Genomic DNA, 15,581 nt, shown 5'->3' with positions numbered 1-15,581 from the left:
CATTTCGTTCTTCAAATCGAATGATTCTATAGACGTCGTAGCTTCTCCGGAAACGATTTATAGCGGCGGGTGCAGAAACTACAGGATGTGTGTTTCGCGTCCAGAAATGTAGTTGAAAACAAAATTTGCGTGTATTTATCACTCTCGGCATTATTTAAAGAATTCTACGTTAAATTTCATGACCGAGTTTCGTATTATAAGTGGTTTTACAACACGAAACACACGTATTTGCTCGTTACCGAGGTTAGATATTACATATCACTGGCGAGTAGTGAAAGACTCGCCCACAATTTTTTTTTTAATTTTTGTATTATAACAAAATATTTGTTACAAATTATGTGAGGCCATACAATGTCAGCCAGGGGTTCAAATTAAATGCTAAAATAATTAAGTTACGTTTATTTTGATTATTTTCACAGCTCAGTATCGCATGCCATTAAAGTTCTGTGAACTCAGTTTAAAAACCCTTCTTCATGAAAATCTAAAAATAAAAGTTTTTCAGAAAATAGACATGGTGCGTGAGACCAATACCATAACATTTAAAGCGAACGTAATGTTTCACATTTGCGTGTAGCTACAGAAAAACCACTTACACTAGATTTCTAAAGGTACTACTATAAATAAAATAAATGTACTACAATGTATAAAATAACTCTATATTGTATGATCACTTAAAAAAATCAATGGAAATAGTATTGCATGTAAGTGCACACATTATACCAGAATTACTGCTTAGCTCTAATCGAGTTAAGTTGGCAACAGCTTATATATGTGTGTGTGTACATGCACACACGTTTGTGTTAACTTGTAACAATTTGTTTATTTATTGGTTACATTATGTAAGGCCAATATCAAGTGCCAATGTTGAAATAAGATTTTTAAAAATTTGAAATTTTCATATGTTCACACAGATATAGGCCGAAATGTCGTTTCAACAGTTTCGCGGAATAGCTTTCAAAAGTTTTCATTGCTAACTACACAAAAGTAGACATTGCATGGTGGTTATGAACCACTTAGGAGTACAAAATTTAAGCTAGAAGAAAATATAACATTACTATGTAAAAAAAGTGGGTTAAAAGGCAAGAAGCGCAGAGTGTTCCAGAACCACCTCTCTCTCCCTACTCGGGCGAGAGTTGGCGGGGGGCGAGGCTCACCTTGCAGCTGCAGGATGGTGGCCTGGTACTCGGCCAGCTTCTCGTCCACGTAGTCCTGCGACTGGCTGGCGATGATGTCGGCGGTGGAGAGGCCTGATTGGTCCTCGTCGTCCGTCACGTGACCGGGCGGCTCGAGCGGCACGCCCACGTACTGCGCCTCGTAGGGCGGGTAGAAGAACATGTCCGGCGAGAAGCACGGGCCCGGGGAGGCACTCTGCGAACAACACGCTCCACGCTGCAGCTGCTGGCGTCCTCGGCCTGCTCATTGGCACCTGTCTACCACCACCACCGCACCAATCACGGAATTCCAGCGTAGACAAGGAAACAATCGCTACCGCGGGCATACATTTTTGCAGTCTAATGAGTATAGACATTTTTTCGCGAGAAAGACATTCCTCTAAAATGTGCACCAAGGTGTTCCTTATTTAGTGCTGGGACCAAACGTTTTCCACTGCACAGCTTGCACGAACGGTCTACAACAGTACCTACTCTTTAGGAGGACCAGCACAATGCAGCGTTCTTCATAAACAGTTTATAAATAAATCTGAAACTTGTAGCTGCAAAATAACATCGAGAAGGACTTGTTGTTAGCAAACTGGATGAAATTTCCTTTTTAATTGGATAGTGAAGTAGAATACTTAAATTTATATGTAAATGATTCATATCAAACAAATATATCGTCACACTTGTAATTTTTCCAGTGTTGTGGTATTGCAGTTGGCATGGTACCCTCCGGGGCGGAGCTGATGGCTCTACAAGCGCAGGGTCGAGCGTGCACGATCGTGGTGGCTTGCTGCCACGGCTCTCCATCTCCCTGGAAGCTTTGAATATATATACTGTATAGAAGTCGCCAGCCCAGGTTAAAATTTCTAATACGGTTTTGAGGTAGTTGGTTAATTCACCGCTGCAATCGCCACCATCTCTAGGGCATCGACTTGTGGTGGTCCCTAGCGGACAAGTGTCGAACTCTTCAAACACCCCTTCCCCCTCCTGTGGAACGAACTTGAGCTGCAGTGAATGATGGATGGGGGGTGCGGGGAATGACAGCGGGCGACAGTGCTGCGCTCTAACGTGTAAATAACAACTAAGACGATACAGGCCGTTACGGCAGCGCACTGCAGCGGTGAAGTTCCCAAGCTGCTCATCTTACGCTTTTGAAAAACGTAGAGTGAATCCTATCCACTCGCGACTTCTATACAGTATATATATTCAAAGCTGGAAGTCCAACCCTGCGACTCGCAGACAGGGGCAGCTGGCCTGGATCTGGCAGCAAGCTGAGAGTCTATGGGCTGGGCTGTCCGTTGTCATGCAGGAATCTGTTCTTAGTCGGGGGAGTCGGCGTCGCGTTATTTCATCACCATGTGAGTTGTCTTTTGACCTTTCCCTGTTTACTAGCTAGTGATGTATATATATATATATACACATCTTGGCATTAGTGGTGGGAGGTTAGTCTGTCGGTGGCTTTCGTGGAGGAAGAAACTGTCATCATTTTTTATTTTTTGCGCTCACTGGTTAGAGCCGAGGATACTATGATGTAAGTGCAATAAAATTAAATTTTGATAAAAAAAATTTTTTATAATTTTTAAAATGGTTCCTATTAAAATCTGATAATGATTATGAGTTTTCAATATGGCGGTTCTGACATTAAGCCACTTATAACAATTAAAAATCTTATACATATTACGAGTTATTTTAAAAAAAAAACACATGTACCCAACCAATATCCTTTTTAAACTATTAAATGTATTTGATATTAAAAGAGTGTTTATTAGAGCTGCAATAATTAATATGTATCATCGGAAAATCAGTTAAATCATTTAGATCATAACAGTAGTATAGGAATGTATTTCCGGGCGCAGGGTCCAGGGGGTGGATTGAAGATTGTTTACATTGTGACGTCACGGCGGCCATCTTGGATGACCGTGATCTTGAACTTTACCTTGAATTTGACCATCTGAGTTTGCTAAAATTTGCCAAAAGTTTCCAAAATTCGCCAAAATTTCCATTTTTTTGGAAAAAAATTCCGTCAAAAATTCTCAAAAATTCCACAATTATAAAATTAGGATTTCGAAAATCCTCAAAAGTCGTGTTGCCTAAGAAAGAACTCAAAATCCTAAAAACGGCTTAAGCATCCATGTCTACAGCCTCCGATAAGCCATTTTTAGGAATAAGTATATCATGACCGCCATCTTGGATTATGACGTCACCGTTACAATTTCCGTTACGGCCGCCATCTTGAAAATCTTTATTTATTATCCGATTTTAATGAAATTTTTTTAAAATTAATAAAAAAATTCAATTAATAAAATTTTAATAAAAACTGTAGCCGTAAGGCTACTGATTATTTGTGAGGGGCAGGTAGGCAATGCTTGAATAAAAAATAGGTTTACTGTTGCACACTATTTATTTCCGCTGTCGAGCGTGCTAAGAAATTAACATGTGTCTACAGTGCACAACAGCTACTCGTGCTAAGAGGCAGACTGGAACTGTCTCTTCTTTCCTCCTCGCCAGCCTGCTAGCCAGCGCGTAGTAGGGGTGATAATCCCCTTGGCATCCGGGCTAACGGGACTCCTGGAGGGTGCGCGCTGCCTTCTGGCCCAGGGGTGTACAAACACCGACGGGACAGCCGGTGCTGATAGCCGCATGGTTGGCGTAGCGCGGTAGATGTCTTCGCGATGTACCGCCACAGTACCCCCGTGCCAGTGACTTGCGCACAAGTTACGAGAAACCCCCTTGGAGGCGGTTAGGAAAGCGGATTTGGTGGCCGGATCAACGTTTTGCAGTTTGGGGAGGCACGTTGTTGACATCCAGATGATTCGTTGGAGCGGCCATCCCAGCAGCAGGACGTGGTATGTCGTGGTCCTCTGGAACGATGTCAGGGATGGTGTATGGAGGTTTGATGCGATCGATGGAAACAGTAGCCTGCCTACCATGCATTTGGATAGTCGCAGTTTTTCCTGAGCGACTAACAACAGGGAAAGGCCCCTCATACGGAGGTTGCAAGCACCCTTTTGGACCATCGCGGCGAACAAAGATCTCAGAGGATGTGGCAAGATCCTTGAAAACGAATGTTCTCGGTTTATTGTGTCTTGTGCCACCAACTGGTCGGAGTTCACTGAAGTGCTGCCGAAGCTCTTGGATAAGGCCCGGGGCCTCCATTTGTCCTGCATCAGGATGAGCGACAAGAAACTCGCCGGGTAGGCGTAGTGGTTGGCCATATACCAAATCTGCTGCAGAAGCACAGAGATCCTCGCACCATGCTTCTCTGATGCCTAAGAGTATGGTGGGTAAAATTTCCACCCAGTGCTCTGTCATATGGCAACGTATGGCGGCCTTGAACTGTCTGTGCATTCGCTCCACCATGCCATTGGAGGCAGGATGAAATGCAGTGGTCCGAAAGCGAGTCATTCCTGTCAGGTTACTGAGGTCCCTGAAAAGGCAGGACTCGAACTGGCGCCCTTGGTCGGTAGTGATTTGTAGGGGAGTTCCAAAGCGTACAACCCAGTTGGCATAAAATGCTCGAGCTATGGTGTTAGCCTCAATGTTCTCCACTGGAACTACCTCTGGCCAGCGGGTGAAGCGGTCTATGATGGTCACACAATAATGGTAGCCTTGTGAGACAGGCAAGGGTCCCACAATGTCTATATGGACATGGTCAAAGCGAGAGGATGGTGGAATGAAGGAGCCAGCAGGGGAAGAAACATGGCGAGAAATTTCGGAGCGCTGGCAGCATAGACAGGCACGGGCTCATCTTCGACAGTCCGATTTGACAGAGGGCCATACAAATCTTTGGGTGACCAACCGTACAGATGCATTAATGCCTGGGTGAGCCAGTTGGTGTACCAAGTTGAATGCATCCTGGCGAAATGGGGCTGTAACGAAGGGTCGTGCTGTTGGTGTGGAGACATCGCAGTAGATCTCTGCTGAGGAATCTGGCAAGCATATCTTCTGCAGCTGCAGGCCAGAATATAGTTGTAGAAACATTTGTAGTTCTTCATCCTCAGCCTGTGAGGCCGCAAGGGCTTGGTAATCGAGGGTTGCAGCGACAGCATCCACTTTAGACAGGGCGACTGCCACGATGTTATGGGACCCCGTGATATGCCTAATATCGGTGGTGAACTGGCTAATAAAATCAAGATGTCGGGATCTCCGAGGTGAGCTCTTGTCGGGGTTTTGCTGGAAGGCATAAACGAGAGGCTTGTGGTCGGTAAAAACAGAAAAATGCCTGTCTTCGACCATATGGCGAAATTGATGGATACCTAAATAAATGGCTAGTAGCTACCGATCATAGGCCCCATATTTTTGCCGAGCAGGGTTGAATTTCTTGGAGAAAAATGCTAATGGCTGACAGGATCCTTGCACAAGCTGTTGGAGAACTGCTCCCATTGCAAAATCTGAAAGATCTGCCATTATTGCTAAGGGTGCGGACGAACTTGGATGGGCGAGCAGGGTGGCTTCAGCAAGGCTAGTTTTGCACTTCTCAAAGGCACTTTCGCTGTCAGGTGTCCATGTTAACAGGGCTTTGCCTTTCACATCACCCTTTAGAAGTTCGTGAAGGGGAGCCTGCAACTGGGCAGCCTTGGGAATGAAGCGCCGGTAGAAGTTTAGCATTCCTGTAAACTGACGTAGCTGCTTCGCATTAACTGTTTTTTTTTTAGTGGAGTATAGCATCAACCTTCTCTGGAACGGGTGTGGTCCCATATGCTGAGATATTATGTCCTAAGAATGTCACTTGTGGTTTGCCAAATATGCACTTGGATGGGTTAATAAGTAGCCCATACTGAGCAAGGCGTCGGAAGAGTTCCTTGAGGTGCTGTCTATGTTCTACCTTATTGATGGGAGCTACCAAGATATCATCAAGGTAAGACACACAAAATTCTAGTCCTCTGAGAACTTCATCTATGAACATCTGAAAAGTCTGAGCAGCATTACGAAGGCTGAAAGACATGAATGGGAAATCATAGAGTCCAAAAGGAGTTGTAATGGCAGTTTTTGAAATATCAGCTGGTGCAACTGGGATTTGGCTGTAGGCCCTCACAAGGTAAATTGTTGAGAAGATTGTTTTTCCGCAAAGAGTGTGAGAGAAGTCTTGTATGTGGGGAATTGGATATCTGTCTGGAATTGTGCGAGAATTGAGCAACCGAGGGCTAAGTTTGAGCATTGATTCAAACTCCCTCTTTGCAATCGTGAGTTTGTCCGCTGCGTGTATTGCGCGTACATTGTGTACATTGCGTGTTGGAGCTTTGGAGCTTTGTAGCTGTTGGAGCACTTGAAGCTGATGAGCAATCAAAGCATAGGAGCCAAATGTAGATGGATCTGATGACGCAAATTGTAGCTCTTGAAGCCAAATGTAGATGGATCTGATGGCGCGAATTGAAGCTCTTGAAGCCAAATGTATATGCATATGATGGCATGAATTGAAGCTCTTGGAGCCTAGCGTATAATGGTGAGATCTAATTCATGAGACGAGAACGTACCATACCTCACCAAATTTTTACGATCATATGATCCTCCTTTTTAAATGTCGTTTAGACTCGTGCATTATAGTAAATGGTTCTTGATTTGACTATCGTATTATTCCACCCGGTGCATGTATATAAGCGAGTCCTAGACAGCAGGTTGCTCAGTTTGTTACTGTCGTCGACGGTGTAAGGATCACCTAGTTTGTTTCATCTGACGCAGAAGTCGCGTAATTACTTGTTCTTGTGAACTCGATGGCATCTTTACCGTCTAAAACGGCGAACTTGATGGACGATGTACCATCGTCTACGGGAACCTTGACGTCAGCGACGATGAAGAAGGAGCAGATCCTGTTGGCAACGACGATGTCAACATTGGAGGAGACTTCATCAGTTGTGGTGCCACCAGCAGAAGAGACTTTAATGTCGGAAGTGCTGGCTGTACAGGAAACCTCGACGAACGCTGTTTTGCCCACGATGGAAACTTCAATGGATGGAGAATCGTCAACAAATAACGAACATTGATGTCGTTACTGCGACAAGATTTTCTCAAACATCAGTAATGCACGTCGACACGAGAAGAGAGAATGTGCTAAGAATCCTCCTCGCAACATGTTTGGTTGTGAGAAATGTCAAAAGCAGTTTTCCAGATAAGATAATATGAAAACGCACATGAAGATATGTAAAGGTCCTGCTGTGCGGCAGAAAGTAAAGGTTTCTATACAAAAACGATGCATTGATGTTCATAAGAGTATGCCTGGAAATGGTACAACTGTGGCAAGGTCAGTATCTGGCTCAGGTCTGAAAGACTCGTCTTCATCACTCCGGTATCCTTGCAGCTACTGTGATATGTCATTCGCATTTGCTCATGTAGCACGAAGACATGAACGGAGTAAATGCAAGAAGAATCCTTCTCGCGTGAAGTTTCGATGTGATGAGTGTCATAAATGGTTTACTCGAATTGACAGTTTGCGACATCATGCGAACAAATGCAACGGTAAAGTCCATGTGCCTACTGCTGAACTACCTGCAGAAATTACGACTCCTCGCTTTATATTGGAGACTCGTAAGCGTACAAGCAAGAAAACTGATGCCCAGCAACCGATTGTTATGACGTCTGAACATGGAACTAAACCTACGACTGTGTTCGGAGCATTATAAGTGAACGATAATGGCTTCTACTTGGCGCAGTCTGCATTTCGTGGAACATTGAAAGACTACTATTATCTAAATACGTTTAGTGAGCCGAAAGACATTTGTAATTTTCTTGATGATATCAGACAGAACATAATCAATCAGCTTACTGATGATGTAGCAACAAACGGATCTTTGAAGTATAACTTGTGGTTGGACTGTATATATGGATAGCCGTATCCATTCGATGACAAAGTGAAGAAGTGTCCATTCAAGACATCGGCTGCAGTAATTTACAGTTCTGACGATGTGAAGCAAACTGTTAAAAACGGTATCCAGAAACTCTGTCAAGAAGAGGAGGACTATGTCTGTAAAGGTTCTGGTTGGTCTCTGTCTAGTATAAGCCGATTGGAGCTAAGAATTAGCCATTTCACGCCTATGCGGACCGAAATGTTTATAAGATTGCTGGCTTTCGCAAGTGTTCGTGTAGTAAAATATATATTATATAATACATACTATGTCTGTGAAAGAACTTGTGGTGTTTTATTTTCGAACCTGTCATTTTTGAGATATTATTACATATTACATAGGATCTTGAGTTCTTTCTAAGGCAAAACGACTTTTGAGGATTTTCGAAATCCTAATTTTAGAATTGTGGAATTTTTTGAGAATTTTTGGCGGAACTTTTTTCCCAAAAGAATGGAAAATTTTGGTAAATTTTGGCAAACTTTGATGGTCAAATTCAAGGTCAAGGTCAAAGGTCAAGGCCATGGTCATCCAAGATGGCCGCCGTGACGTCACAATGTAAACAATCTTCAATCCACCCCCTGGACCCTGCGCCCAGAAATATTTTCCTATACTACTCATAACTATCCTACACGGCATAGACAGAACATAAATGTACCAATCCCTCTATTTCATCAAACAATTTCTCAGAGATCTTTAGAATTTTTGCTTCCAAAAATTGTTGTTATTCTTCCTGGAAAACTAAACTTAAATATTTTCAATTAAATAAATATGTAAAGTTTTGGCTAGATAATTTTACTGATGAAGAGATTGCTTTTGTATTAAAGTAAGTTTGATATATTGTTATAACTTTAAATACCAATTTTTATTGAATTATATTTTCATTCATTCATTCATTCATTCATTCATTCATTCATGTAACAATGTTATAATTTAAACGTTTTTTTATACGTTATATTGAATTTTAATACATAGCTCTTTTTAACTTACATCTTTATAAAACTAATGTATTGTTTAATGGGTTATCTTATAATATGTATAAAAATGAATCGCAAAATGTGTTGGTAAGCGCATAACTCAACAACGCCTGGACCAATTTGGCCAATTTTTTTTAAATGTTCGTTGAAGTTCAAAGATGGTTTTTACGGCGAGAAAAATTCGAATAATTGCCGGAAAAACCCTAAAACCAGCCCTTTTCTTTTTCCCATACAAACGTTTTCTAACTAAAACGAGCACTCATTGTTGTTTAAACAATGTAGGTATGTTCCTAACGTCAAAGAGTCAATTTGCACTTTATTACCTCTGTACAAAGTTCAATCATATCTATAAAAACAGTGTGCGTTGGAGCACAGATAAACAAAAAAAACAAACCGAAATCGAATAGTTCAATTTGGTCGGCTTCGCGATATTATTTCATTTGTTTTACTTTAAAATGCATCAGTTTTCAAGTCATTACATCAGTCAAACAAAACCAGCGTTACCAAAAGTATTTCATAAGTTTAAGTTTTTATTATTTCATTTCCCTATTTTAAATACGGCTTGAAGGATTTGACTCCAAATCATATCAAATTAAAAAAAAAGTTGAAACAACAACAAACTGTCAATGTCAGTGGTTTTTTTTTTATTTTTTTTATTTTAGGTTACCTACCCTTATGAGTTTGCTTTTGTCAACTTATACACGAAACAAATTCTTACCTATATAGTGTTTTGTGCAGTGTTTATTTACCTATGATCGCTAATTATTGCATGTGACAAAATAATCTATAATATAGATATGCCTCCTATTAGACGAATCAATTTAGGTAGAAGAACCCGAAATGCTACAAACCAAGCTAATTACCGATCTAATCATGCACTACAATGAAAATAAAAATTATTATGTTTCACATGATTAACAATAAAGAAATTACTTATTTTTTTAATTTATCCTTTTATTTATATGTTTTATTTAATTGTATTTCTTATTCACAACACCCTATCACCAGGGTGACGGTTCTGTTCAGGAGAATATTTTGCCCCGACTATAAAATATGTAGGAACAAAAAAATGTCACATTACAAATCATTTTGACAGGACTTTATTGCAATTTAATTAGGCAGTACGAAGTCTGCCGGGTTAGCTAGTATTTTATATATTTATTTCTCAGTTATTAAACATTTATAAATGTTTACATTTGTCAAAATACCGCATGTAATTTGAAGTGACTAGATACACTCACATACAAGCTTGTTTTCGTGAGTGTCAATTTCCTGGTTAATTAAGGGAATATTGTTAACAAAGTGTGAAAAAGGGGAAATAAATAATAATTATATTATTATAATCAAAGATGGCGGGATTTTTACATTTTTATTAATTAATTTTCTATAAATTTTAAATTTTTCCTGATTTCCTAGTATAAACAATACAGACATTCAAAAAAAGTACAATGGTTATATCATAATTCAAAATGGTTACCATGCCATCCTAATTGTTAAGGTGCGGTTTATGGTGACTGGTAGCCTGGGAATTTAAGTAACTTAAAGAATTTTCAAACCATTGGCATTTTTTAGGACTAAAACGGGAAATTTTCTCTCAAAACAAGAATTTTTTCTTCGAAACGGGAATTTTTTTTAATTGTCAAATTTTTTGAAATGTTTTAGCGGAATTGTTTCCTTAAAAAAGGAAATTATGGCGGATTTGGGCAAATTTTGAAGTTCAAGGACAAGTTCATACAAGATGGCCGCCTTAGCATCAGATTCCAAGATGGCGGATATTGGCACCGGCACCACAGCTTGAAGCCTGTCCTCGGGCCGGCCAATATATACTACTCATACGGTAAATATTACAGTCACTAACTAATTCCCGCGTGCAGATAACCTCCGCTTGACTCCGAGTGCGCCGGAAGGGTGGGCGTAAAAATGGTTGAAGTTTTCTCTGGGAATAACTGCCTGAATCCCAACATGTATTAATTCGAGACCAGGCGGCCTCAGTATACAGCCATTATGCCAACGAACACACGTGCATATCGCGCTACAACACCGCGAGGCGCCAGTGAGACCGATTTGGTGGCAGACGAACTTCCCCTCCGCTGTCCGAACAGGCGCTCCCCCCACTCCTGGCTCCAGGAGGCAGACAACTGCCCCTCTGCTGCCCACAGTGCCCCCACTCTAGGATGCAGAAAATACCGCGCGACGGAAACACCTAAGGGCGCATTCACAGAGAAAGCCGGTAGCAAGTTACTTGTTCCTAGCACTTGCTCCCAGCGCTTGCAAGCGCTTGTGGTTAGTGTTGGGTGTTCACAACAAAAGCTTAGTAAGCTTTCAACTCTCATTGCGATAATGTCTTCCTCTAGTGATGAAGAATTGTTTTTACTAGAAAATGTAGATTTAAAAGTGCGAAGACAGAATGTCGGTATACATGTAATTAACCACGGTAGAGGAATATTTTGTTAATACCACCATCTGTTTCCTCAGCTTAAACTGGACAAGGTGAGGTTTTTTCTTATGTGGATGGAGTTGAGGACGTTCATTTAATCCTCAAGAAAATTGAAACTAATTTGGAAAAATGCTGGGGAAACTGGCATAAGCAACCAATTCATCCCAAAGAACGATTAGTTATTTGTTTGAGGTAAGTCTTGGTTGATAATAATTATTTTTAAGAACCATTTACTATATAATATTTGTATATAGTTTTTACTATGCACTATAAGATAAAACTACTTTTGCTATGTGGTTTGTTCTATATTACATTGCCACAGTTACAAGTTACAATAAATTCTTTCAAATAATAATTTGTAGTTAAATATAAACACGTATTTTATCTTTGAGCAAATGTATATTATGGATCTTGTATTGTTAAGATAATCTGCACTTATATCCTCAGATCAACTGAATTAATTATGTCATGTTATCGGAGTGAGTAATGAGGTTTTATTTATCTCTAGTGAATTAATTAAAGTACCACAAAACACAACATAGTTGGAGTTTCAATTATTTAATAATATAAGAACATAACAATGAGTAAATTAAAGGAAACACAAACAATTGTGAATTTAAATATAATAGGCATGTTGTTGGAAATATTTACTGTTTCTTACACGCATAAAAACTCCTCAACTAGTTATTTTTATTTGATATTTAATAATTGGTCAAGTCCGTGAAAATCCTCATTTGCAGAAATTGGTGTTGCCTCATATTCATCCATGGATGCGTTCTGGTTAGAAGTGCTACAAGGTGAAAATGGTGTGCTGTTTCTAGGTGTAGATCCAACACTGTAAGACATGGAGTATGCAAATTGCTGAACCACTTCCTGAATCCTTGCACGAAATAGAAAAATCTGTTCCGGGCGAATGTTTCTGACATGTGGTAAAAGCGTCTTGAAGAATAATGAATGCTCGTCTTCAGGTTCCTTTTATTCTTTATTGTTCCTCTTTTGTGTTAAAATTTCTAGTTTTTTCTCTCGATTTCCAGCATTGAAGATGTATGGTCATCAGTTCTTCTACGTTTTATTCGACCCGTTGTATGTTTTCTAATGTTTTGCGTTTGTAGAGTATCACCCTAATATTCTATTCCGCAAAAACGATCTGATATTGTGGATATATCGTCATTATCCATGGTATTATCTTGCTGGGGCTGAACTACTACCACATCTTCAGACCCAATAACTTCTTCCTTGTCGCCTGTATCTAGAGAGTTCCTCTACCGTTCAATGTCTTCAAGAGTATTTGGGATGTTGAGTGTGGAACAGTTACCTGAACTTTGTCGAGGTCTAACAATGTCTTTTAAAAAAGTAAGTGCTTTGAAATACTGCCACTTACACGTAACTATTTCATCTGCTCCAGCTCCGGATTTGGGACGAGTCATTTTTGACAGCTCAGTGGAATATTGATCTCGTAAATATTTCCGCTTCTTCTTTAGCACATGTTCTGAAAAAGAGAAAAATAATTAGAAAGCTGATATTAATTTTATGTTTTTTTTGTGTGTATGCTAGCGTTGAATGTGTGTGAGCGAGATGTAAATTATTGCTTACAAAAAAACTTTTTGTTTTGCAGGTATTTGGTTACTGGATCATCATTTTGGACACTGTCATTTAATTTCAGTGTTGGTGCGAGTACTCTGAGCAACATTGTAAGGGAAGTAGTGGCAGCCATTTGGACAGTACTGCAGCCTTTGCATATGCATGTGCCTTCAAAGAATCAATTTTTAGAGATTTATAACTACTGCTTCTTCCTGTGGAACTTTCCTAATTGCTTATGGATGTATAGATGGTAAGCATGTGAGAATCAAGTGCCTTAAAAAATCAGGGTCGATGTTTTAAAACTACAAACATTTATTTTCAAAGGTACTGCAGGGTTTGGTAGATGGTCATTATCGGTTCATAGTAATTGATGTTGGAGGTTGCGGTAAACAAAATGACGTAAAAAGATTTGAAGCATCTGACTTGTTTAGAGTTATGCAAACCAATAAAATAGATATTCCTAATCCAGCATGTCTACCTGCTACAAATTTTAAGGCACCTTATGTGTTTGTGGGTGATGACGCATATCCATTAATGGCTAACCTCCTCAAACCGTACGTAAAAAATGAACTAAGCTTTGACGAAGAAATGTTCAACAAAAGGTTATCACGTATGAGAAAGTCGGTTCAATGTGCTTTTGGCATTCTTTTTGCAAAATGGAGATTACTATCAACCATAATTGAAACCGAGATTGTTATCACAGAGTATAATCAAATGCATGAGCCTGTTACACAACATCATCATTGATTTGGAAGACATACAACATCATTTAACTGAGGCCGTTGTGATGCCAGTTTCCGAAAGAAGACAGAAAAAAATGGGATGACTCACAAACGCAGGAATAGCTGTGAGAGACCTTTTTAAGACATACTTTGCCAACAATCCATTAGTTTTTACAGACTAAAACTGTCCACGAGTAATCGTAATAAATACAGTATAAGTAATCGTACTTGAATCAATTATGTGCAGTATGTATTAATAAAGCAAAAGTTTAACAAAACAGTTTTATATATAATATTATAATTAAAAAGTTATGTTGAAATGTAGCCTATTTTTGTAAATGGCGGTTATTTAATTTTATTTATATATTTTAATAAAATATATATACATAGACGAATTAATTTACACACAGTGCATATTTTGTATCCCTAGAACATTTAAACAATCGAATATATAAATTCGTTAACAGTTTCTGGGACATACAATTAAATGTCAAGATTATTCATAAGTAGTAGCTCACTGACAGAATTGTCTGCCCCAAATTTTGCGCAGTACCAAAGAGCATCGGAAAGTATCGACAAATCCGTCTCATCCGGCCAATGTCCAGAAAATTGTTCACAGTTACAGAAATCAGTGGAAGTCTCTTTAAAAAAACATTTATTAATGTTATTTGAGCAATTGAATTATATTTGAATAATTTTAATAAAAGGACTGAAATTATTTACATTATTTTAAATAGTATGTACACTTATAACTTTTAATAATTTTCTTATAAAACTACTATTAATTATTCATATAAACATTTAAAAATTCGTATTAATAATCCTGTAGTATACCTATGGTCAAAAGTAAACTATTCGTGCAGTAGTATTCCTTAAAATAACAAATTAAAGTGTCAAAAATAAATTTGCTTACCTTCAATGTTCATTTCCAAAGCTATCTACTTCCAACACTTCTCTACGTACACTCTATTCGCGTGTTGTTTGAGACGTTTGTTCCAAATAGTTCCTCTTCTAAACACTTGTGAAATAATTTCATCGACATCCATGTTGACTGTACAAGTAGTTGTCAGCGACTGAATGCTGCCGGCGCCGAAAAACAAGTATCAACAGGTTCTTGCTTGCCGTTCAGCGCTTGTAGCAGGCGCTTGCAAGTCGGAACAAGCTTTCTCTCTGAACACACACTTGATACCATTAAAACTTTTTCTCGCGCCGGTCAGCGCTTGTCGGCGCTTGTTAGCAAGCGCTTGCAACCAGCTTTCTTTGTGAACGCACCGTTACGGCAGAATAAATGTGCGTTAAGAAAATTCTGGCAGTTTTTCAGTGGTGACCTATGTATTTCTATATAAAATTTTAATTAAAATTTTATGCTCTATCCATGGGAATATTAATTTTTTATTCTGAATTAAACACTATACTCAAAACAGCTGTGTAAAACCATACTTTAAAAACGAACTTAAAAAGCATTATAAAATTTAGTTGCAGGTTTTATTCATCCTTTCCCTATCGGCTCAAAAATATAATCTATATATATAAAAATTTAGCTTCCGTATGTATTTGGCCGCAAAACTCGGAAAGTATACGATGGTTTGGATTGAAATTTTTACAGAACATTGCATCTTAACAGAAGAGTGTTTATATGAAATAAAAGTTTGGGAAAATCCACCGGAAAAGTCGGAAAAAAAAGTTTCTATAACTAAATATCATGGTCACCCAACTTAGTTGTGACCACGCTCGACGACGCTGTACCATATTGTCGAAGTTCAAGCACATCAGGCTACTCGACCATTGTGCCTTGACGACTATAATTTACACAAATATGTATATATATAGATATTTCAAGAAAGAATAAAAAACTTTATTTAATTTGAAAG

At 39.1% G+C, this 15,581-nt stretch overlaps 1 protein-coding gene across 1 annotated transcript in view; it reads right to left on the bottom strand.

Moving 5' to 3' along the window:
• Window positions 1–290: 290 nt before the first annotated feature.
• LOC134531369 (uncharacterized) overlaps window positions 291–15,581 on the bottom strand; it is a 164,091-nt gene continuing 148,800 nt past the window's right edge. Inside the window, exon 3 of the mRNA XM_063367070.1 lies at window positions 291–1,368. Within this exon, the coding sequence (XP_063223140.1) occupies window positions 1,003–1,368 (366 nt within the window). The 3' untranslated portion in view covers window positions 291–1,002. The remainder of the gene's footprint in view (window positions 1,369–15,581) is intronic.

This window comes from Bacillus rossius, chromosome 3 (assembly GCF_032445375.1).
Source record: "Bacillus rossius redtenbacheri isolate Brsri chromosome 3, Brsri_v3, whole genome shotgun sequence".
NCBI lineage: Eukaryota > Metazoa > Arthropoda > Insecta > Phasmatodea > Bacillidae > Bacillus > Bacillus rossius.
This window is presented reverse-complemented; position numbering and strand designations above follow the sequence as displayed.